Raw genomic sequence first — 25,223 nt, forward strand, 5'->3', positions numbered from 1 at the left:
TGCTAGAAGGTACTTTTACCCTGGTACACTCAAAGCTCTGGGGATATTCTTCCCTTCTTCTTTCCTTTTCCTTTTATTCTCTTTCTACTTTTCTATCTTTCTCCCTTTTCGGTTCTTCTTCCCCACCCCCAACACACACACACACACACACACACACACACACACACACTACACACTGTTTTTTTTGTACCATAAAACCATAAAATATTCAAACATAGGTTTACTGGTCCCAGAAACCAGGAGTGTAACAGCTGGTGATTCCCCGAAGACTAAGTAAATATTTTTCAGAGGCAAAATGATTTCAGATTCTTAACGAAACAATAAGACTTAAATATTATGTGGAGGAATTTTATAAACATGGCTGGTTCTGGCATTTCTGCATATTACTATGAGGTGATTGAAATGCATGGACCTGGACAAAGGGATTAGTGTAGCAATAGCTTCTATCACATGACCATTCAGCTAAATGAGTATCTGTGGTCAGACCACTCAAGCCCTTCTTTCATTTTGGAGAATAATGTGTGTGTGTGTGTATGTGTGTGTGTGTGTGTGTGTGTGTGTGTGTGTGTGTAACACTCTCTGAAGAATATTTTTCCCATTCCAGGGACCAAGTAAATTTCTCAAGTACATCTCTTGAGATTACCTCTAAGATTTTTGAGAACACTATGAAAAACAAAGGCGGCATTAATACCCTAAAATATGGCTTAACCAGTCAGATGCTTTCTATCACCTTACTTGTAATATTGTCAAATGAAAACAGACTCGCTGGAAAGGGAAACATATCCAGAACTGTAATGAAAATACATTTTCTTTCCTTTCATGTTGAGTAAGGAGTCATTCAAAGCTATGTTTTCATACAGGATCCATTCTAGATCACTATAACTGATCCCATGCTTCGGAGATACTATTTTCTGGTGGTGTTAAGAAGTGGAAAGTTTAGGGTACCAGAGTGGGCATCAAAGTCAAGAATGTAGTAAACACTGTGTATAAGACTAATGAATGAAATTATTCCAGCACAAGTACAATTCATAAAGAATTTAATAAACAGCCACTAAACATTGCACCAAAGCATTTAGAAACACAATTTCTACAGAGAGGCAAAGGTCAAGCTTTCATTCTAAATTCCTTAAGACGATCATTAACAGCCCCCCACCCACCTCCCATCCCTACACATCCACAAGACAATACTCTTCTAGTCACAAATGTACCTACAGACACAGTCTTAAGCATAATGGGACTGGCATGCATCATCCCAGCAATGGCGAGGAAGCAGGGGATAAGGGAAATATGGGTGAAAAGGCAACGAGCAGCTAACCACACACCCCTTAGGAGCTTTGTTCAGTGGGTGTGCAGAGATTCTACTTATGGCTTTACCTTGGACCTTCTGGATACTGTGGACTAGTTGAGCTATTCAGATTCAAAGTAGCTGGGGCTGTTGTATTAAACAGTCTCATTCCTTCAAGTCATTACTTCTAGAAGTGAAGTGATCTTTTTGGGTAATGCATTGTTACCTTCCTAAAGACCTTTATAATGTCAAACTGTCTTCATGACCCAGAGGGCTTACTGTAGCTGTGCTCATTCTAAGGTAAGAATGAACCTCGCTTCTCAGTTATTCCTTCATTTTGGCCCTTGGGAATGGGTGTAGGATATTTATTTATTAAAGACATTTATAAGAAGTCCAGGCAAATTATTCAAACTTCTGGGACTACCTTATAAAAATTGTGTTTATGTCTGTCCTTTTTGCTTACGTTTAAGAACAAAATGAGATCAAATGGCCTCTACTACATTATAAAATCGGTAATAAAGTTAATAATTTAACTGGCTCAAAATAAGTAGAGATATTTGTGTGAATCTGCAATTCACCCCTCATTGCAGTCGGCATCCAAAGTAGGTAAGAAGTCCTGGACATAATGGAAGCAGAGTGCCTGTGTCTGGAAGAGGAGCACGATATGTACAATATGGAAGTAAGAAGTTGGCTTTCCCCTGCTTGTGGCCATTTCTTTTGAGGCAGATTTCAGTGTTTAACCACTACCAGCCATCACATTCCATCTATTGTTTGACGAATTGCCTTGCCAGGGACTTGAGTTTCTTAGGTTCCCCATCTTTGACTAATTTTTATATAGGCATTCAATCTCGATCATCTTGTGTGTATGTGTACATTTTTAATTTAACTTCAAAATGTTTGTTCTTTTTTTCCAGAAGAGTTTCCAGGCAGCCATTGATCCAAAGTAAGCAATACTCAGCTGACTATAATGAGCTCGGTGTTACTTAGGCAAGGGAACTTTCCTGAAGAAGACTTATATTAAGGTGTTACTTTCCTGAGGGACTTGTTGAAACTGGAATAGAGCTCACTTTTAATGCTTGAATGATCCAGCTAGTTCTCTTTTTTATTATACATGTTTGACACAGGTGATCCTCAATTGTTTCCACTAATTGCTAATTTAGGGGTCATATCAGAAGTTTGATAGGATTCTTTCTTCCCATTCTACCAGTTCATATGTCTAGTAGGCTCTGCTGGGGGCATAAAAGGGGCCAGATTGATAAGATTAAATGGGATATCTGGGCCTAACACCATAGTGCGTCATAATCATCCTATGCAACCAGGTTAATATGTTCCGGGATCTCAATACCTTGAACCCCACAAAGCCAAGATTTCCACTAGAAGAAGTAAGAGTCTCCTGTTCCTTCATTATTGGGCAGAGTAAAATTAAACACATGCAATGCCCTCAGCTGGGGAAGACTGGCATACTAAAATGAGCAACTGGACAAATGGCAGTGTTTGGCCCAATCCAAGCAATGTTCAAAGGACAAGTCATTTTTCTGTTGTTACATTTTCATTGAGGCTCATAATATGAACTGAGAAAGCAATTACACTCAGCTTGGAACAGGGTTAAAAAGAAGAATCATGAAACACATGAAGGGAGCCCCAGGTTTTGGGTGTTTGGATGCTTCATGGGGTATACTGTGCCACCACTATTATCTACTGTTTGCGGATCATGCCCTTGATAGCTGATTCCCGGTTCACATATGTAGCCCAATAGACAAGATTGAATATAGCAAAGAGCACAGGAAAGATGATGCGGGAAATTTTGTCAACCTTGCTGACACTGTTGTAGGTCTTGGTCTCAGCAGGGCTCTCCTGCACATAAGTGGCCTTGGGCGAAGCAACGACTGTTGGAGTTGAAGAAGCACTTGGAGCAGCACCCTTGGAGATGGTGGGGAACTCAGCATCCTTGGTCAGGTTCATAGGATAGGTGGTTCCCACGATGTTGAAAGTGGTGCTTGTTTTCTTTGTTGGGGCTGCTGGTGTTTTCTTCTAGAGCCATAAAAGAGAGGGGAGGGGGAGAACAAAACAAACAGTAGATGATGAATTCATTATACAAAGTACATTTGGGAACTTCAGGGAGGAAGAGCCATGAAGGACATTAATGAACCTGCTAAGTAGTAGGTTTGTACAAAGGGATACTATTTTGAAAACAGAAAACCAGAATGCACCATTTTAACTATCCTAGTCAGCCCCAGTTGTCACCTTGGCACAGTCTTAAGTCACCTGAGAATGGAGCCTTAATCGAAGGATTGCCCGCATCAGGGTTGTTTTTTAGGACATGTCTGTGGGGACCTGTTTTGATTGTTCATTGATGTAGATAGGTCTAGATCACTGTGGGCATCACTATTCTTTAGGCAGGTGGTACTAGACTATATAAGAAAGTTATCTAAGCATGGGCCTTCAGATTGGCCAGCAAGCAGCATTCCTTCATAGCTTCTGCTTCAAGTTCTTGCTTGAGTTCCTGCCCCAGCTCCCCTCAATGATGGACTGTGAACTGGAAGTATAAACCAAACCAACCCTTTTCTTAGTTGTTTATAGCCAGTGTTTTATCACAGCAACAGAAAGAAAACTGAAAAAATCTGGCTATGTGTCTTTGGATAAATCATTCCTCCTTTGTGAGCTTCAGTTTCTTCATTTGTGAACTGAAGGTAAAAATAGCTAGCAGATTATTGAGAGGATCAGAAGAGAGAATGCAGTGGGAATTGCAAGGAAGAGTGAGATTTTCTATATTGCATGATTTCATCCTTCACAATAAACCTATGAAGTAGGTGACATTATTCACACTTAATATGTTAGTAAGCCTCAGATTAAGTGGCAGAACACATACTACCAATCTGAGTTCCTGACTTTTGTCCATAGACACCCCATGCTGCTTTCTCTAGCACAAGGTACTCTTGGTTACCCGAGGGAAAAACTCCAAAAAGGCTGCGGCCATCAAGGGGCACACTTCCTGTGAAGAAGAGAGCTTGGTGAATCTGCAAAGTCATTCCGTCTTAAAGATAATAATAAACGCTATGGAATATTTCCATGCACGATCACAACAGCATGCTGCCTTCATGCACTATAAAGGTGCTTAGCAAAGGAGGGGGTGTACAAAGGTTTTCCACTCTTACCAGGCAGCTAGTAGGAGCCACACCCTCCCCACAGAGCTGAAGAAATGACCTCTTCACACATAGCGAAAGTAAAGACAGTGGCAAGATTGCTAGGACATTGCCGTTTGGAAGCTCCCCCCTCCCCCCAAACATAAGCTATCCCCAAAACACAGTCAAAAGTTCTCCCTCCTACCCCCCCTTCTGGTGCTACATCGAGGTTGCCAGTGTTTAGGTCCCGATTGGAATAGAGTGGCTGTATGGCACGGAGAGCAAAGGAGTTCGCTAGCTCATAACTGCAGCCCAAGGCAGTGGCCTAGTCCAGGGTGCAAAAACTCTTCTAACGTCTTCCCTCCAGTTCTTCTTCAGACACCTCAATCTCTCTCTTGATGCTTCTCAGAAGCTGGAATTAACTTCCTCACTCTCCCAGTGCCTTACCTGTTTCCTTACTAGGTTTTTCTGCTCCTGCCCTCTTCTGTTGCTTCTTTCTCCTCATCTTCTTTTTCTTACTTCCCCAGAATTCTCATCATTTTTATCTTTCTGACATTAGATCACAGCACCATTTACCTTCCTGATCCAAATAATTGCCTTTGTACATTTATTGAATATAAACAATGCCAAAACATACAATAGCTATTTGGAGTGAAGTAGGAAGGTTAGAAGTTATACTTCATTCCCTTTCTCCTAGGTACTCACAGCCTATTGTCAAAGAGAGCTGTGAACACATGATTGTCATAATGTGTAACCTGGGTCCTAACTGTTTTGAGTAAAGTGTTATCAGTGTACCTGCAAGTGTGGAAAAGGCAATTCAAGGAAGGCTATGAGGTTTCCAGTGTGAATATTAACAACTGAACAAGAAAAAAAATTAAAAATGGTCCTCTTGTGGGACTCCTAACAGTGGGAACAGGGGCTGTCTCTGACTCTTTTACTGACTTTTGGGACCCTACTCCTCATACTGGGTCACCTTAGCCAACCTTAGTATATAGAGAGGTGCTTAGTCTTGTTGCAATTTGATATGCCATGTTTCATTGATATCCATGGGAAGTATTCCCTCTCCTGAACAGAAAACAGAGGAGGAGTAGATTTGAAGGTGAAAACAAAGGGGGAGGGACTTGGAGGAGAGGAGGAAGGGTAAACTGTGGCCAGTATGTAAAATACATTTTTTAAAAAGTTGAGCAGGCAGGAGTCAGCAAATGATAATGCAGCAAAGGCCAGTGCACAGGTGCAGAACACTGTTGGGGCATGACAATTGTTAACTGAATCACAGTGAGCACAACAAACACGGTATAAGAACTGAAGGTACAGAAAGAAAAGGCCAGATCTTTGCGCTATCCTGTGACTACTCTATTATAGGCAAAGAGCCTTTATTCCAGTGAAGGGGAAGACTCTTGGCCACTCATTGTGCTCAGAGGAATCCTGCTGAGGACAGGAAGGAGAGATTGTAGGAGTCAGGGAGTTCAGGGACATCAGAGCAAAATCCACACAGAAGACTAGCCTGGCTCATGGGAATCGGTTCCTCGTGCTGGATTGCCTTGTCCAGCCTGAATACAGGGGGATGTACTCGGTCTTATGGTATCTTGATATGCCACGCTTTGTTGATGCTCATGGGAGACCTGACCTTCCCTGAAAGAATAAGGAGGGTTGGTGGGCAGAGGGAGTGGGAGGAGATAAGGGAGGGGAGGCTTTGGTCAGGATTAAAATAAATATAAATTAATTAATTGAAAAAAGAAAATGTCAAATATTGAAAGACCTTGTATACCACACTCTGCCTGCCTATGTTGACACCAGTATTCTTAGTCAGGGGCAGGGAGTGTGGGAAATGAGGGGTGAGAGAGTGTGCAAGATAAAGGGGTGTTCATTTAAGTTAATAAACAGTCTGACTAATAAGACATTTGAAAAGCAATACTTTTCTTCTTTGTTGGAAGATTATAGCTGCATTGTTACAAGCAGAACTCAATGCCTTCTAAGAACCTTCTAAATACTTTAAATACTACACCAGGCTCACTTATAATTAGCAAAGTCATTGTGTGAATAGAGTCCCACTGCTAAATGCCTTTGCCATTAAATAAAATAGTGCTTTATTTCTTTGCCTGCTTATTAACTTGCTTAGCCATTTTTCCCCATGGATAGACAAAAGAAAAAAACAAGCAAAGCAAAACAAAAAGCTAGAAAGAAAGTGAAGAAAACTTTACACTGACTTTGCTAAAAAAGCTTTTGGATGTCATCTTATAAGCTGATTATGACTAGGTCTTTGAAACAATCACTTGGGTCAACACTTTCTTTGCATCCACACCCACTTTATGTTCTGTAGGTGACGAGAAGCAGCAGGTGATTTAATCACAGATTATTTAAGTAGTAAAGTAAAATTACCTTATGGTTTCTCTCATCATTTTCAACATAACATATTTTAATCACCACTATATTTCTACCTACATTGCCTAAAAATGAAATGAAATTGAATGTTACAGCCTACAGCAGGATGCAGAGAAGTTGCCTTTTAATGAGAGAATTCTAAGTCTTGGAGATGAAAAGTATTCTGGAGATTAACTGTAATTGTGCTGATCATTCTTGAATTGCACACTCAATTGTTTAAAAATATCTAGACGGGAAGGAGATAGGAACAAGTAGGGTGAGAGTAATCAGAATGCATTGTATACATATATGAAATTGTCAAAAAAAATTTCATTACTAAAAAACAAAAATACAACATTTTACCATAATTTAAATTTCATATATCTGTATGTGACAGTTAATTTCAATTGTCAACTTGGCACAATCTGGCTTGGGAAGACAATCTTAAGTGAGAGATTTTTCTACAACAGGTTACTCCATGGGCCATCTGTGGGTGACTATCTTGGTTGAGTTAGTTGATATGGTAACACTCACACTAAAAGTGGGTGGACACCATTCTCTGAGCTTGGGTCCTAAATGAACTGAGCAGTAGGTATGCATGCATTCATTTGTCTCTGCTCTTAACTGTGGATGGGATGTGACTGGCAGCTTCAGAATTTTGTCCCCCTACTGTCCTTCAGTGCTGGGCTGCAACCTAAAACTGTGACTTAACTAGGACATACATCTGCATTTATCTAAATAATTAAATGAATCATATTGCTGCAGTTTGGACTACCTAATTTTAACTATATATACTATGTTGCTTATGATAGTTACTTTACACAATACATTTGTAAATGAATATGAAAAATTATAAAATGAATGAAAGACCTTAATCTCAGAAAAGTCAGAAAAAAGACAATTTGGGGATGGGGAAATAGTTCATTGAGACCAGAGTTAACCCTGCTAACATCCATGTTCACAAACGAGATTGAAATCCTAGTGCTGGGAGGACAGGCAGGGCATTCCCTAGGGCTTGCTGGCCAGACAGTCCAGTTGAATTGGTAATGCCTAGGGAGGGCCAGTGAGAGATTCTGTTTCATAAAATGAGGTAAAAAATGAAAGAGGAAGGCAAATCAACTTATAGGGATCAGTTAAGCCTATATAAAGGAAAGAATATGCAGATGGAAGGCCAGCTTCCTCAAAGAATGGGAGTTATCTAAACTATACATATCCAGGTTCAAGTTACAGATTAGAAGGAAAAAAATGAAAGAAATTCAGATACTACTAGTGTTTTGAGGAGAAGAGAAAAAGATAAATATTGAGGTGAACTTCATATGAAGGCTTCCATACTCCCTGGAATGACAGTAAAAGAAAGAGTCAACAGAAGAAAATCAAATGGCAAAAAAAAAATTTAAGGAATTACTGAATACCCTTAGCCACCAGGAAAATATAAATCAAACCAACTCTGAGGTACCATCTTATACCCGTCAGAATGGCTAAAATCAAAAACACTGATGACAGCTTATTATGGAGAGGAGGTGGAGTAAGGGGAACACTCCTGCACTGCTGGTAGGAATGCAAACTTGGACAGCCACTTTGAAAATCAGTATAGCAGTTTTTCAGAAAACTGGGGATCAACCTACCTGAAGACTCAGCAATACCACTTGTGCATATTCCCAAAGGATATACAATCCTACCACAAAGACATGTGCTCACTATGTTCATAGCAGCATTATTTGTAATAGCCAGAACCTGGAAACAACCTAAATGCCCCTCGACCAAAGAATGGATAAAAAAAAATGTGGTAAATTTACACAGTGGAGTATTATTCAGTGGAAAAAAACAATGGCATCATGAAATTTGCAGACAAATGGATGGAACTAGAAAAAAATTATCCTGAGTGAGGTAAACCAGACCCAGAAAGACAAACACGGTCCCATGCATAAGTGAATAGACATAAAGCAAAGGATAACCAGGCTACAATCCACAGCCCCAGAGAAGCTAGGGTGAAAAGGAGGACCCTAAGAGGGACATACTTTAAAGGTCCCTGGAAGCAGAAATATTTAAGATCTCATGGGTAAACTGGGAGGGGATAGAAGAGAGAGGATGGGTACATAAGGGATCACGATGACTGAGTTGGGGGAGGAACACACACACACACACACACACACACAGAGAGAGAGAGAGAGAGAGAGAGAGAGAGAGAGAGAGAGAGAGAGAGAGAGAGAGAGCACAATGAAAGAGATGTCTTGATAGAGGGAGCCATTATAGGGTTAGAGAGAAGAGAGAATCCAGGTGCTAGGGAAAGTCCCAGGAATCCATAAGGATGACCCCAGATAAGACTCCCAACAATAGTGGAGAAGATGCCTGAACTGGCCTCTTCCCCTATAATCAGATTAGTGACTACCCTAATTGTCATCATAGAACCTACACCGGTAACTGATGGAAGGAAACAAATGCAGTGATCCACAGCCAAGCACTGGACTGAGCGAGTTCAGTAGTAGAGAGGGAGGAGGAATCATATGAACAAGGGCAGGGGTCAAGATCATGATGGGGAAAACCACAGAGACAGCTGACCTGAGCTAATGGGAGCTTAAGGACTCTGAACTGAGAGCTGGGGGAACCTGCATAGGACCAAACTAGGCCCTCTGGATGTGGGTGACAGTTCTGTGGTTTGATCTCTTGGGGGAATCCCTGGCAGTGGAACCAGGACTCATTCCGGGTACATGAACTGGCTCTTTGGATTCCATTCCCTATAATGGGATACCATGCTCAGCCTTGATACAGGGGTGAAGGCGTTTGGTCCTACCTCAACTTGGCATGCCAGACATTGTTGACTCCCCAAGGGAAGCCTTACACCTTCTGAGGAGTGGATGGGGGGAGGTAGGGACAGGAGAAGAGAGGAAGGAAAAACTGAGGTTGTTATGTGAAATAAAAAAATAAATAAAAATAAAACCTTCATATATATATGAATTATATATATATATATAAATTCAAATTAAGAAGCTAAAGGTATGGCTCAGTGGTTAAGAAGGCTAACTATGCATGCAAAAGACACAAGTTCAGTGCCCAGAACTCACGTCAAGCAGCTTTGGGGGAACCAACACCCTCTGCAATGCAGGCCTTCACCAGAAGCATACACATATGTGTATAAACACAAACACACACATGATCAAAAATGAAATAAATCTTGAAAAATATTTAAATTCAATCATACAAGAAATAAAACTGAATATTAAAACAGAGAAGGCCTGTATACTGCTTGAAGGACCAACAGAATTATATAAGGGCCAACAGAAGTATATAAGCTCATAACCTTCACTAACCTAGCAATAGCTACATTTTTTCAGCAAAAACAAAAACAAAAATCTACCTTGTACTAAAGTGACTAGGGAGTTCATGGGTGCTGATAAGTGACTGTAATCACACATTATTATAACTATCCTGAATGAAGAAACAAAAATAGAGATATCAGATTTTGAAAGACTTCATGTTATTGAATTACTAAATATTTCAAAATTGTCTGTTATAAGGCAAGTTCTCTGGTGCCTGCTAGGGATGCTGCAGTGAACATTAAAACACGTCTGTGCCCTCAGGTTCCCATTCTACTGAAAGGAACATGTAGTAGGAATGTAATCAAACAAGCACAACTAGAGTTGAAGCACATAAGACGGATCAGTGCAGTGTAGCTAGAAAAAAAAAAAGGGTCTTTAAGAAGGTGATCCAAGAGCTGAATAAGAGAAAACAAACTCTGAAAAGATCTGAACAACCAAAGTTCAGGGAAGAATTGTGATCACAAAGGGTCAATGAAGGTATAACTATGGACCGAGAAGAATTAATGGTAATTTAAAGTGAGATTGCAAAACTGAGTTAATGATACATGCCAGAAATTCTACCTACTTTGGAGATTTGAGTAAGTAGCTTAATGTCAGCCTGGGCAACACAACAATATTCCAATCCAGGAAAAAGGCCAGGAGCATGGTGTGTGTGTGTGTGTGTGTGTGTGTGTGTGTGTGTGTGTGTGTGTGTGTGTGTGCATTTTAACTCAGAACCAATTTTTTAAACTTCCATGTGCAAGAACTAATTCTTAGAATTGAATTTACCTTTGCTTTTAGTGTCTTAATTTTAGCCTGACCTTTCAAACTTCATACATTCTTCTGATTATTTCAAAAGTTAACCATCTCTTAACAACCATATGTATTTGAATCTCCTACCTTGTATGTCTTCGTTTGAGTTTCAATGGACAACATATTGAGGTTTATCCCCAGGAGTCTCTGTTTAGGTTAGATCAATATCAGTTCATTGATGAATTATATTTTACTTCAGTCGGTCAACCAGTTATATCAGTTAAAACATACTACTTAAAGTGTTTTATAGAATGTAATAAAAAGTTAATCAATGAAGCTGAAGCAATGGCTCAGCAGTTCAGACAACTTGATTTTCTTGAAGAAAACATATGTTCAAGTCTCAGCACCCAAAATATAGCTCACAATTCTAATCACAGGAGATGTGATCACAGGGGATCTCTCCTGGTCTCTGGGGAGTACTGCATGCAATAGTATACTTACATACATGAAGGCAAAACAGTTACACACATAAGATAAAAATAAAATTACTTTTAAATTTAATAAGGTATCTTGATAAACTCTACAACATTTCCTGTTCTATCAGCTCATTAAACATTTATTAGAGGTCAATTTTGCATAATTTTTCCTTAGTGAACTTAAACTATATCAGTTCCTGAATTGAATTTCTCTGAAAATATCTATTTTACAGTACATTCTGGAAAGTTTTGCTTATCAGACTTGGAACCAATCAAAAACAATAAAACCTTTTAGAGATTTGTTTCATTTTATTTTTCTATTTGTAGAGCTGAACTTCAAACTTAGGACCTTGATGTTCAAGATGAGCAAACATTCTACCACAGAGTTATAATCACGAGCTTTATCTATTATAAAACTGGAATTTTATAACCTTGATACCAAAATTCCCTGAAAATCAGGGAGGTGAAGACATTTAAAATATCTGTTGCTTTAGGGTTTTGGCCAAAAATAGAATTTCAACAAGTGGCTATTATAGCCCATGAGGAGAAACAAGTTACCCTTATCTTTATACATAATCAGTTTTATATTGGTAGTAATAATATCCTAGGATTAAGTTTTCTTTTTTTTGAGACAGGGTTTCTCTGTAGTTTTGGAGCCTGTCCTGGAACTAGTTCTTGTAAACCAGGCTGGCCTAGAACTCACAGAGATCCTCCTGCCCCTGCCTCACAAGTGCTGGGATTAAAGGAGTGCACCACCACCGTCCGGCCTAGTATTAAGTTTGATCACTACATAATCACAAAGAATGGAAAATTAAGGGTATAGTCCCAAATGGGCACACGGGGGTACACACACACACAGAGACACACACACATCTATATATATATATATAGAGAGAGAGAGAACTTTTCAGTGAGCAAGAGGAAAATTGCTACTTAGCAGAAATATTACAAGTAGTACTACCTAGGAGAATTTGTATAGACAGAAAATGATGTTCAAATTATAATGACTACAATTAACTTTCAAGTGCTCACCCTTGTCCTAATCATCCTCTGAGTCACTTCCTAAAAGGATGTTTCCACACGTAATAGGTAGTAAAGAATTGCTCTATTGCAACTTAAAGTAATAACTGATTCAAAATGTGCTGCAAGAGGAAGGAATATGAGCAATAAAGATTGTTGGAGAATACACAAGAGAAACATGCAAGGCCTGAAAACAAGTTACAAACAATCATGAAATAAATGTAAGACAATTCAGGCTGGGGGATGGCGCAGTTAGTGAACTAGCTGCTATGTAAACATGAGGACCTGAGTTTTATCTCCAAAATCCATGTAAAAAGCCAGAGAATCAAGTGTCTGTAATCCCAGCACTGAAGAGATAGAGAAAGGAGATTATTAGACCTTACTGGCCAGTAAATATAGCCAAATTGGTAAACCCCTCATTCATTAGAGACCCTGTCTCCAAAGGTAAGGTATATAAGTGATTGAAGAAGATACCACAAAAATGAAACTGAATAGGAATTGTTGAAAATGATGAGAGATGCAGAAAATAGGCTTGAGAAAATGGCAATAAAATTAAATTAAAAATAATGAGTTAAAATTATTAGAGAATAAATGGTAAATATAGAAGATAACAGAAATCTCTATAGTATATATAATTACTACTTCTAAGGAAAGAACAGAACAAATCTATGATCTCAAAGCTATCCTTACACGTTAAAGGCCAAGAATTGACAGCTGCTGAAGAAAATGTTTGCTAATTTTGTATCCATCTATTTTGCTGAATTTTTTTCTCAGTCATAAGAGTTTTCTGGTGGAGTCTTTAGGGATTTTACATGTAAAACTAAATCATCTGAAAATAAAGATACTTTGAATTTCCCATTTTAATTTCTCATTTTCCCTTAATCTCCTTCACTTGTCTTATTGCTCTAGCAATGTTGAACAGGAGTAAGGAATGTGAGCACTATTGTTTTAGTGGAAATTATTTGATGTTTTCTCCCATTATGATGATGTTGGGTGAGGGCTTCCTGTATGTCTATCCTGTGTTGAGATACATCTCCTGTATCCATAGTCTCTTTAGGACTTTTATCATTATGGATGTTGGATTTTTGTCAAAGGCTTTTTCTGAATCTAATAATATCATCATATTGTTTCTGTCCTTTAGTTTATTTAAGTGGTAGATTACATTTACTGAGTTACATATGTTGAACTATCTCTGAATCACTGGAATGATGCTCACCTAAACACAGTATACATCTTTTGGAATTATTTAAATTAGGTATATAAGTGTTGTGGGATGATCTTTGTGTACACTGTGAAGATGTGTCTCTGTTTTATATCACCTGCCTAAGGCACCTTCTTATTGGTTTAATAAATGGCCAATAGATAGGCAGGAGAAGATAGGTGGGACTTCTAGAGGGAGGGACATGGGGGAGGGAATCTGAGAGGCAGGGTTTTTTACCAGTAAGAGGCAGAGGAAGTGGGATGTTTCATTCTAATGAGAGGTAATAAGCCACATGGCCAAATATAGATTAATATAACAGGTTAATTTAATTTGTAAGAGCTAGTTGGGAACAAGCTTATGCTAAAGCCAAGCTTTTATAGTTAATAAGAGGTCTCTGTGTCATTAGTTGGGAACTCGCGGTCCAAACAAAGTCCAACTACAACTGACATGCAACATAGAGGCATGTATATCCAAGTGTAGGGCCTGTGATAAGGTAGAGTAAAGCGATGTGGGGAAAACAAAACTGAATGCTGGGAGAAAGGAAGCAGAGTCACAGAGAACCCATGGAGTCACTGTCAGAGACAAATGCTGGAACCTTGCTGGTAGGCCACGAGCCTCGTGGTAAAATTTAAAATAATGGAGATAGGTTAATTCTAGATGTAAGAGCTAGTTAGCAATATGCTTAAGTAATTGGCCAAGTAGAGATTTAATTAATAGAGTTTCTGTGTGGTTATTTTGGGAGAGAACTACATCCAAATTCCCAAATATTGTTTATAAATTTTGTTTACATTTAAAGGGGAATATGATAATATAGAGTAATACTTGGCATTGGTATGGATCTTGGCTTATCAATACAAATTTAAAGTCAATTCTACTATACTGTGAATATCTATTTCTGATCTTGATTAAAATAGTGTGTTTGTGCAGCTCATTTAAAAATGTAATGTGTAGAAATATAGGTTAATAGAGAATCATCACAATAGTCAAGCTTGTAGTCATTTTATTTAGATTTTATAGATGTACAGAGATACATTTCAGATGGATAGGTATTTTTCAAACCTTTCAAAGACTACAGAATTTGGCACTTAAAATGTTTTAATAGGTTAGGACTTTTCATGACAATGAGACTCATCTGCTCCTGGCAGTACCAATTACTTCAAGAGGAAGACGGGCATTAGAGAGTTTCCTCAGAGAGTTTGTTAGCCATTTGGGCAAGAAACTTCTCTTGCCTGGACTTCCTGGACTGCTTCATGGTATGCTGTAAAAACTGGATAAAAGAAAAATGACTGCTGAACTTGCCTAAAGGGGAGATAATCTTTTGGGGTTCCTGCTTCGTGAAAGTGTCTTTCAGACATTCTGTAGGCCACAGAAGAAAGTTACTGACAAACTGCCAATATAAGCAGACCTGTCTTTGAAATTTCCTGCTTCGTGGAAAAGTCTGCTAAATATTATGGGCCTGATGGCTAACGAGTGGATGCCCCAACAATAAAGAAGAACTATGGGTGACTGTCCAGGCAGCAAGATGTCTCTGTCAATTCTAGAATTTTAGAAGTTGCTCACAATGTACTTCCTGTTTATTTAGGTAATATTATATCCTTATGGAGTCTTTGATGGAGTTGAAGAATTTATGGTTATAGCTTTCCTTAGTTATGATAAAGATAAACTAGATATAAATATTGTAACTGTAATTCTTGATATCTGCTTTGTTATATGTAATTTTACTATGTTAAAGTTAAAGCCTTTCTTTTTGTTTAAACAGAAAAAGGGAGGTGATGTGGGATTCCCCTCTGTATGCTGTGAATATCATTGGTTAATAAAGAAAATGTGTAGGCCAGTGATAGGGTAGAGTAAAGGTAGGTGGGGAAAACTAAACTGAATGCTGGGAGAAATGAGGTGGAGTCAGCAAGAAACCAAGGAGCCACTGCCAGAGAAAGACATGTTGAATCCTTGATGGTAGGCCACAATCCTTGTGGTAATATATAAAATAATGGAAATGGGTTAATTCTAGATGTAAGAGCTAGCTAGCAATATGCTTAAGTAATTGGTCAAGCAGTGATTTAATTGATACAGCTTCTGTGTGGTTACTTCAAGAGTATGGGCAGCCAAAAAATAAACAAACGGCCTCCATACTACAGCTTATGATTGATTATTACATGCCATCTTTTCATATGGCGTGGATGGAGATTTATATTACAGTTTGATTATGCAGTCCAAATGAACTTAAAAAGTTGACAGATATTTTTTACCTGTTCAAACATAGAACAGAAAGCTGATTTGTACATACCCTGTATTTTATACTTGTGTTAATGCATATATATATATATATGTATATATATGATACATTTAAAAGTTTGTATGTTTTCAGAAATAAAGGACAAGAAACCAATGAAGATAATGAGAAGCTAGCATCTCAGCTGATAACTGACATTTTCTAGCTTCACGGACTACTCTAGTCAGGACTTCAGATAATCCCTGTACTTTCCCATCACATAGAGACTAGACAACAAATAATACAGCTAGCTCTCCCAGGACTTGACCATGATCCCCATTTTCTCAGGTCCCCTAGAAATGCTATCACCCGCAAAAAACAGGGAGTAATTTTAGGAACATGATGGCCATATTCCCAAGAGGTGGAGTGGGTAGTTCAGTGGGTTGTAGATGTTTGTCATTATTTAAATAATTAAACATTATTTAATGGTTGTCGTAAGTTACAAGTTGTTATTGGTCATGGTTAGGGAGGAAACTAAACAAAGGAATTTTGATTAAGGTATTTCTTTCTTTCTTTTTCTTTCCTCTATGCTTCTTTCTCTCCTATCTAGTGAAAAGGGGGGATATAGAAATGATAGGATAAAAGGGTAATTTATTGAACCTACTTTTAAACTAAAAAGCTACTACTAGTCTCAAATATTTTACATTGGTATGGATTTTTTATATTGATAAAAATTTAAGGTTGTTTTTGTTACAACATACTGTAAGTATTGTACCTATGCAATTCATTTAAAATTGTAGTATAAAGTTCTAGTCCTTGAAAGTTACTATTATAAACATTTTAGAATAATCAATATAATAATCAAACTTGTAGGGAGGGTTTAGATGTAGACATAAATAAGCTTTACTTAGCCTCATGTATTTTAGATAGATACATAGTCTTTAAACACTTCAGAGTTGCCAAATACAAATGGACTGGACATCGTAATTCCTACCTAATAACTGTTCTTATTGTATATAATTTTACTGTGTTAGAGTTAAAACCTTTCCTTCTTCTTTAGATGAAAGGGGAGAAATTTTGTGGGATAATTAATCATTTTTACACTGTGAAGATGTGTCTCTGTTTTACTTTACCCATCTAAGGTACCTTGTAATTGGTTTAATAAAGAGTTAAATGGCTAATAGTCAGACTGGAGAAGATAGGCGGGATGTCTGGGAAGAAAGAGATACTTGGGGGAAGAATCTAAGATGTGGAAAATTTGCCAGCAAAACATCATACATGCAGTACTGAGGAGAGGTAATGAGCCACATGGCAGAACACACATTAATATAAATGGGTTAATTTAGCTTTAATAGCTAGTCAAGAATAAGCCTAAGCTAAAGTCAAGATTTATAGTTAATAAAAGTCTCTGTATCATTATTTGAGAGCTGACAGAACAATGAAAGTCCATCTATACCTAAGTATTTTATTGAGTTTTTTCTTGTATTAGTGTTCACCAGAGTTTTTGGTCTAAAATGTTTTCCTTTTTTTGATTGAATCTTCGGTTTTAGAATCAGGGTAATTGTAGTGGTAAGAGCAGCAGGGCTCCGTCCCCAGCATCTGGCCGCCCACATGGCTAGCTTATGCCCTGAAATAATTATATGGAAACTGTATTCTTTTAAACATTGCCTGGCCCATTAGTTCCAGCCTCTTATTGGCTAGCTCTTATATATTGATCTAACCCATTTCTAATAATCTGTGTAGCCCATGAGGTGGCTTATCAGGGAAGATCTTAATCTGCATCTGTCTGGAGTGGGAGAATCATGGTGACTCCTGATTTAGCTTCTTTCTCCCAGCATTCTGTTCTATTTATTCCGCCTATCTCAATTCTACCCTATCAGAGGGCCAAGCAGTTTCTTTATTAATTAACCAATGAAAACAACAAATAGATACAAGACCCACCTCCATCAGGTAATAGTGGCTTCATAAAAAGAAGTTGAAAATATTCCTTCCTTTCCTATTTCGAAGGAGACCACACAACTGAGAGTATTTGGCAGAACAAATTGGTCTTAAAGGGTTAGTGAACCTAAAGAAGCTAAATAAGAAGGTGAACCCAAGGAAAAACATATAGTTACCGTCTTGCCTATGAAAAGTAGACAAAATTGCTGGGGAGGAAAGTGGGATCTTGGGGGTGGGGTGGGTTGGGGGTAAGGGGAGATGGGGAGAGAAAAGTGAGAAGGGGAGGATGCGGGGAACTTGGGGAAACAGGATGATTGGGATAAAGGAAGGTTGGATAGGGGAGCACGGAAGCACAATTCTTAGTTAAGGGAGCCACCTTAGGGTTGGCAAGAGACTTGACCCTAGAGTGGCTCCCAGGAACCCATGGTGATGTCCCTTGTTAGTTCCTTGGGCAGCTGAGGATAGGCAACCTGAAATGACCCTATCCTATAGCAATACTGACGAATATCTTGCATATCACCATAGAAACTTCATCTGGTGATGGATGGAGATAGAGACAGAGACCCACACTGGAGCACTGGACTGAGCTCCCAAGGTCCCAATGAGGAGAAGAAGGAGGGAGAACATGAGCAAAGAAGTCAGGACCACCAGGGGTGCACCCACCCACTGAGACAGTGGAGCTGATCTACTGGGAGCTCACCAAGGCCAGCTGGACTGTGACTGAAAAAGCACGGGTTAAAACCGGACTCTCTGAACATGGCAAACAGTGAGGGCTGATGAAAAGCCAAGGACAATGGCACCGGGTTTTGATCCTACTTCATGTTCGGGCTTTGTGGGAGCCTAGCCAGTTTGGATGTTTACCTTCCTAGACATGGACGGAGGGGGGAGGACCTTGGACTTTCCACAGGGCAGGGAACCCTGACTGCTCTTTGGACTGGAGAGGGAGGGAGAGAGGAGTGGGGGAGGGGGAGAAGGGTGGGAAGTGGGGGAGGGAAATGGGAGGCTGGGAGGAGGGGGAAACTTTTTTTTTCCTTTTCTCAATAAAAAAAAGTTAAAAAAACAGGATACAAAAATATTGGGTGGATGAGTAAGGGAAGGTGGATTTGAGAACTAACAGGGGGCTGAAAATGTTCAAAACATATTGAATGAAACTCTCAGAGCACTAATGAAATTTGTTATGAGACCATGTAGTGTAAAGCAAGTAGATTTCACAAATGAAGCATATAGTTATATGGAAGCCTATACCATAAGACCAAGTATTCTATGATATGAGAAATTTGCAAGTTGGCTCTATTGCTGGATAGTATTCAGTGCCAGCACCGAGAATAGCAATTGAATCCTATAATGTCTTAGAGAAAGAAGATATGAACTACAAACTTAACAACACCACAAGTATAATACAAAGACATTTGATGGGTATTTTGCACATGCAAGAAAGTAGAAAATATGGTTCCAAAGAGACTTTTAAATATTTTTATACAATAGCTTTGGGATAACTAAGAAATTAAAGGAAAATATGTATATTTATATTTAAGAAAATATCACATTTAAATGTAAAAACTATGACTAAATACCAACAGGAACTATGGTTGCATAAGGTGATATTAATATTGTAAAATTTGACAAGGCTTCAATATCACTAGTACAAAGTTGAACAAGGAATAGAAAAGAGAGTGTGTGAAGTAGGATAAGTACACCAATTTTCTTATGTTTGTAGATGAAGTTAACATTCTTAGATAATAAATGACAAATCAATATATAGAAGAGTCAATGTATGGCAAGGATAAAGATAAAAAACTAGAGACACTATAACAATAAAATAAGCAAAAATCCTATGGTAGAGTAGATGGAGGAAATATATTTTTTTTCATTTACAACAAAGTTAATAAGTTCTGTTTCAGTAAGTAATTATAGTCTACTTCAAAGATTGCGAACTCAACATTCTGTTCTATGAAATACTTCTTTTACCCTAGCTTGAAAAGGTTTCAACACCATTTCTCTTTTGTATGATTCTTTGAAGGGTGATTCTTAGATTATATTTCCAATTCTTTTAAGAATACTATATAATTTAATTTAGGTCTAGATACCTAAACTCCTCAAAATATTGAGTGATGATATATTTGATCTGAATCATGGGCAATTCCTATTAATCCAGTGAGCTTATCTTGTCTATATATCTACCTATCTAGCCAACATTTCTTCAGCTTTCATTCTTATTCAGCTGCTTTGCCAACATGAAGACAAGGCCCTAGCAAGGAGGCAAATAATTACTTTTAATACAACTAAACTATTTTAATATCAAGAGTACTCACATACAAGAAAGCCAAATCTGTCTTCATGGTTCCTAATAGGTTCTACAGAGAAAGTAATGTTTTAGTTGGGTTTGGAAGAATGAGTAGGTCTTTACCAAAAAGAAAAAAAAACACTTCAGGTAGAGAATAAAAATTACACAAAGACTTGGAATTAATGATGAGCATTTCATTTCATTTTGACTGGAATGCGAATCAGAGAGTGAGAGGTAGAAGTGGTATTGGAGACTATTCTTCAGATGTAGATAAGACTCCAAGCTTCTGGGTAGCTCTCTATCAATGCCCCCAGAGCCTAGCACACCACATTTATATTTGACTCAGCACAACCAGACATAAACCCTATATGCTATTAGCCTTCTTTTCATAGTTCCTATTTGAACTCCAGATTGCCAGAAGCACTCCTGTTGAAAATTGGATTGATGACCCCAGTGAGTAGCACATAGCCCTGCTCAGTTCCTGCGAGCTACAGGCTGTTCACTTCTGGTCCCAATCCAGATCTCACAGGAAGTGCTTTCCAGCCCTTCCTTTACTGCAACTCACCTTCATCTCCAGGGTTTCTGGTACCTTCTTGCCTTCCCAAGCCCAGCTCCGCTTGGTGAAGTAGTTGACAGTAGCAAATTCAATCAGTGCAGAAAACACAAAGGCATAACAGACGGCTATGAACCAGTCCATGGCCGTCGCATATGCCACTTTAGGTAAGGAGTTTCTGGCACTGATACTCAAGGTGGTCATAGTGAGAACAGTGGTGACACCTGAGGAGAGAAAAGTCAAGAGCCAGTTGCAACTGAAAGACACTGGCATTGTACTTGATGGGGTAACCAACTTCCCACCTGAAAGGAAGTGTTTCACCACACTCAGTAGACCCCTTAGCTTGTGTTGTCTGTGGAGTAGCCTGATGTATTTTTCTGTAATAAAATATACTTCCCCTTTGCTTCAAGTAATAGTCTGTTTTTAAAGTAAATTGTACAGAATGTCAAGGCCAGATAGATCAACCTAGGAACCACTTTATTCCAACTGCCATAAGAATTAGATTCTTCAGTGCGGTACCTCTATTGCTGTCCCCTGGCCTCTGACTAAGCATTTATGCTGAAGAATAAGTAGCCTGTTTTATTGTAAGAGGAGTTCTAAATTAGAAAGACATATTTTTGAGCCAAATTAGCTTCCTATAATGATCAGCCTACTGATGAATCTCAGTGTTCTTTCTGTGAGCCAACAAGAAGAAAAAATGTACTCCCTCATATCCAGGATAGGCCTGTAGAGACCCAAGAAAAGTCTTTTCATCTCCAGAGTGATGGAGATCAATGTTTGCCTCATGTCCTACTTTTGCTCACCTTTCTCTCAGCCCTGGTAGTTTTCGTTTGACAAGCCTGAAACTGAGGCCATGATTCAGAGCATAGGTCAGAGTTCAGTCTGGTTCCTACTTCTTGTTATTGTGATGTTCTTCTGATAAGGAAACAAACTACTATGGGACATGTTTCTGTAGCTGCTTCCAGTTCTAGGTCGCAACTGAGCTATATCTTGTAAGCTTTGGTAGAACTAGAACATTTTTGGCTGACACTCATTTTGTACCTTGGTAATTCCTTTAATCCCTCTGTGCCTTATTTCTCCCATCTGTGAGTATCAGATGATCTGGGACTTTCAAATTCCCAAACTCAATCAGATTTGAAGGAGAAATGATCATAATCTCATTCTGCTTGTTGAAAAGCTGAGGAGGATGAGAAATCTGTGCGTGGATCAAGTTGGGCACAGAATGAAATGCTGATGGGGTGGGATGCTAAAGAATAAGGCAACAAAAGGAGTCCCTGGCTCTATTAGCTCTTCTCTGGTGTGGCTCCCTTGAATTCCTTACTTGCACATATGCTGTATACATGAAAATCTAGACTGGATAAGAATTTGCAATAAAGACCCTAAAGGTTGACCTTTGCAGAAACTTAGCAGCAGAGCTGAGTTGCAAAAATACAGCTTAAACAATGCAAGGATAAGCTATAATGTTAGTACTTATAAACAAAACAACTGATAATAGACTCGAACCTCACCAACTCTAATATACCAAGAAAGGAGTGTATGAGTGATGTACACTTGGTACTTATATATGAAGTTCTCAGAAAAATTAAATTGAGGAAAAGGAAGTAGAGCCTTATGTGAGAAATAAACCATTTCATTCATGGCTATGAGCAAGGGCATGGTCTGCCTAAGAATGTCTATAGCAAATGTACTGTAGCACAAATGCTCTGTATCTTATCTCAATGGAGAGTTTTTTAACTTTAACCCTTGAGACTTAATTAGACCCGTTACATTATGGAGAGTTCTTAGCTGATCAGAGTTGTGGGGGCTCTCAATTAAGCATTCTATATACTTCATAGAGTGTCTTGGCTTTTAAAAAGAGAGCCAGTCTTACAGTGATTCTATTTTAAGACTGGTTCAGAAAGCTCTTATTTAAGGACTAAGGTAGAACTGGTTGACCTCCTCGCTTCCTATCAGTGCTTCTAGCACACTTCCTTGTTAAGATGTGTCTGTTCTACTAAACTGCATGATGAGGGGAACCAACATGACTTCTCAAGATTCGTTTATGAATCTTACACTCCCTCCTTACTCTCAGCCCCACACCCAGTTTCAGGCATTATCATCCAGTATGTGCTCATTTGTGTCTGGATACATTCATTTGGTGTAATAGTTTGGGTTTATTCGTGTTTCATATATCTTGAGAGTAATTTTCTTGATTTCAGGATGAGTCCATAGTTTTAGTGTAACCTAATTTGTTCATCTATTTATTTATAAATGGGCATCTGAATGTTTCCAATATTCAACACATAATAAAATGTCTAAACAAATTGTGTTAAGTATTTATGTAAGTATCCTTACATTTCTCTTCATAAATACCTAAAGATGAAACGGCAAGGTTATATGGTATGAATATGTTTAAGTTTATAGGACATTGCCAAGTTTATTAAAAATAGTTGTACATTTACCAGTTCTAAGAGATATAAACAATTCCTAGTCACTATGTACCTTCGATTTATGAAAATTTTATGCTAATTGATATTTTTCAATAATAATGAAAATATATAGAATAATTTTTCTTTTTCCATATCAACTTACATAGATTACATTAGACCACAGTATTTTCATTATAAGTTATTGCCATTATTTATAATTTAATACACTTACTATGACTCATTTATTATTTTTATTAATAATTTCAACATTACTACTAAGATTTTTTCCTTTCATTTAGTGAACAGCCATCAGTATTTTTCTCTTCTTTTTTGGTTTTTCAAGTCAGGATTTCTCAGTGTAGCCCTGGCTATCCTGGAATTCTCTCTGTAGATCAGGTTAGTTTCAAACTCAGAGATCCACCTACCTCTGCCTCCTGAGTGCTGGGATTAAAGGCGTGCACCACTACTGGGCATTGGTGGACATGGGAAAGTCTAATAATAATAATCACAAATTTGCATTCTTCCAACTCATCTTGCTAGGGCTTATAGATTTCCTTCTAATTGTGACTTTATATCCTTCTTTAGATAGGTCCAGTTTTAGGCTAGCTATTATCTGTATTTTTTCCCTTCTGTCATTCTACTGTATTATGCCTTCTCAGTGAATCTCATGTCATTTCTCTCTGTGCATTTCATTTTTGTCTTTTTAGGTATTTTCTTTTTTTTATTGAGAAAAGGAGAAAAAAAACAAACAAGTTACCACCTCCTCCCAGCCTCCCATTTCCCTCCCCCTCCTCCCACCCTTCTCTCCCTCCTCCCACCCTTCTCCCCCTCCCCCCACTCCTCTCCCCCTCCCTCTCCAGTCCAAAGAGCAGTCAGGGTTCCCTGCCCTGTGGTAAGTCCTAGGTCCTCCCCCCTCCGTCTATATCTAGGAAGGTTCACCTTCCTAGGTGTTTTCTTTTTAATCTATCTTTCTTATTTTATTTAGATAATACTTTTTCATTTATTTTACATACTGAGCACAGTTTCATCAAAAGGCAGCTAAATATCAGCACAAGTCTTGGTCTCACTGCTAGGAACCTTACACACAGAGCAAGCTACACAACTGCCACGTACATGCAGAGGGCCTAGCTTGTTTCCATGAGGCTCCTTAACTATTATTCCAGAGTCAATGAGCTCGCACCATTCAGGGGTAATTTAACTATGATTAAATAAATGATTATTTATTTATATTTTCAAGTTCCACGATAACCAATATGCTTCTTCCCCCAGTCTTTCTCCTACATTTTTCCTCATTGATTTCTTTTATTTATAAATATTCATCAGGGCTATTTGAAAGTCTCCAATTACTCCAACATGTATAATTTTACAGGTTTGTATTTCTGTGACATAATTCATTTACAATAAGACAAAATATCTTTCATATCTGAGCTCTTTGGAGAAATGTATACAATTATATCACTGTGTGGCTAGTCATCAATGCATTTTTGTGAATTAAATATATGAACATTCTTGTGGAAGTGCTTTTATTTAATGTATTTTATTACATTATTTATTTCAATTGGTTATATATGTAAGAGAAGAATATCCAGATTAGGGGGTTTATGTAAAATGATACAACCGTTTTGGAAAATGTTTGACCAAGTCTTACAAAGTTAAAGTACATATTCCACAAGATACATGGACATTGTATTTTTTTTTCTGTTTTATTCCAAGAGCATCATATTTTTAATTTTGGTATTTAAGTCTATGAATAACTTTCAATTCTTTCTCTCCAATGATATCTTTGTGGTAAATCAAGTTTCCATATACTAGAGAATACTTCCAAGCTCATTGTAGTGTTTCATTTACTTTTTTCTTTACACCATAACAATGCCACCTTAATGACTATTGCGTTTTAATCATTCTGAAACCCTATGGGGCCTGTCTTTCCACTCTGTTCTTATTCAAGAAGATATTGACTATCCTTGAATGTTTTATTTAATTTTTAAATTAGCATTTCAAGTTGGAGGTTTTCTCATAAGGCAGTTACTGCAAATAAGAATTCTGAATTAGTATGAGCCCATTTTTGATGGAGGAAGGTCATTGGCTAATAAAGGAACTGCCTTGGCCCATTTTATTGGTTAGGATATATGTAGGTGGAGAAAACAGAACAGAACGCTGAGAGGAAGAGGAAGTGAGCTCAGACTCGACAGCTCTCCTCTCGGGAGCAGACGCCTCAGGGAGATGCCATGCTCCCAGCTTCCGGGAAGACGCACGCTATGAAGCTCCGACCCAGGATGGACATAGGCTAGAATCTTCCCGGTAAGACCGGTGCTCA

At 38.3% G+C, this 25,223-nt stretch overlaps 1 protein-coding gene across 1 annotated transcript in view; it reads right to left on the minus strand.

Moving 5' to 3' along the window:
• Positions 1 to 1,020: 1,020 nt before the first annotated feature.
• Gabra3 (gamma-aminobutyric acid type A receptor subunit alpha3) overlaps positions 1,021 to 25,223 on the minus strand; it is a 210,764-nt gene continuing 186,561 nt past the window's right edge. The window contains exons 9-10 of the mRNA XM_075957520.1: positions 20,511 to 20,722; positions 1,021 to 3,316 (exon numbers count right to left, since the gene is read on the minus strand). Coding sequence (XP_075813635.1) covers positions 2,981 to 3,316; positions 20,511 to 20,722 — 548 coding nt within the window. The 3' untranslated portion in view covers positions 1,021 to 2,980. The remainder of the gene's footprint in view (positions 3,317 to 20,510; positions 20,723 to 25,223) is intronic.

The sequence above is a fragment of the Microtus pennsylvanicus genome, chromosome X, assembly GCF_037038515.1.
Source record: "Microtus pennsylvanicus isolate mMicPen1 chromosome X, mMicPen1.hap1, whole genome shotgun sequence".
NCBI lineage: Eukaryota > Metazoa > Chordata > Mammalia > Rodentia > Cricetidae > Microtus > Microtus pennsylvanicus.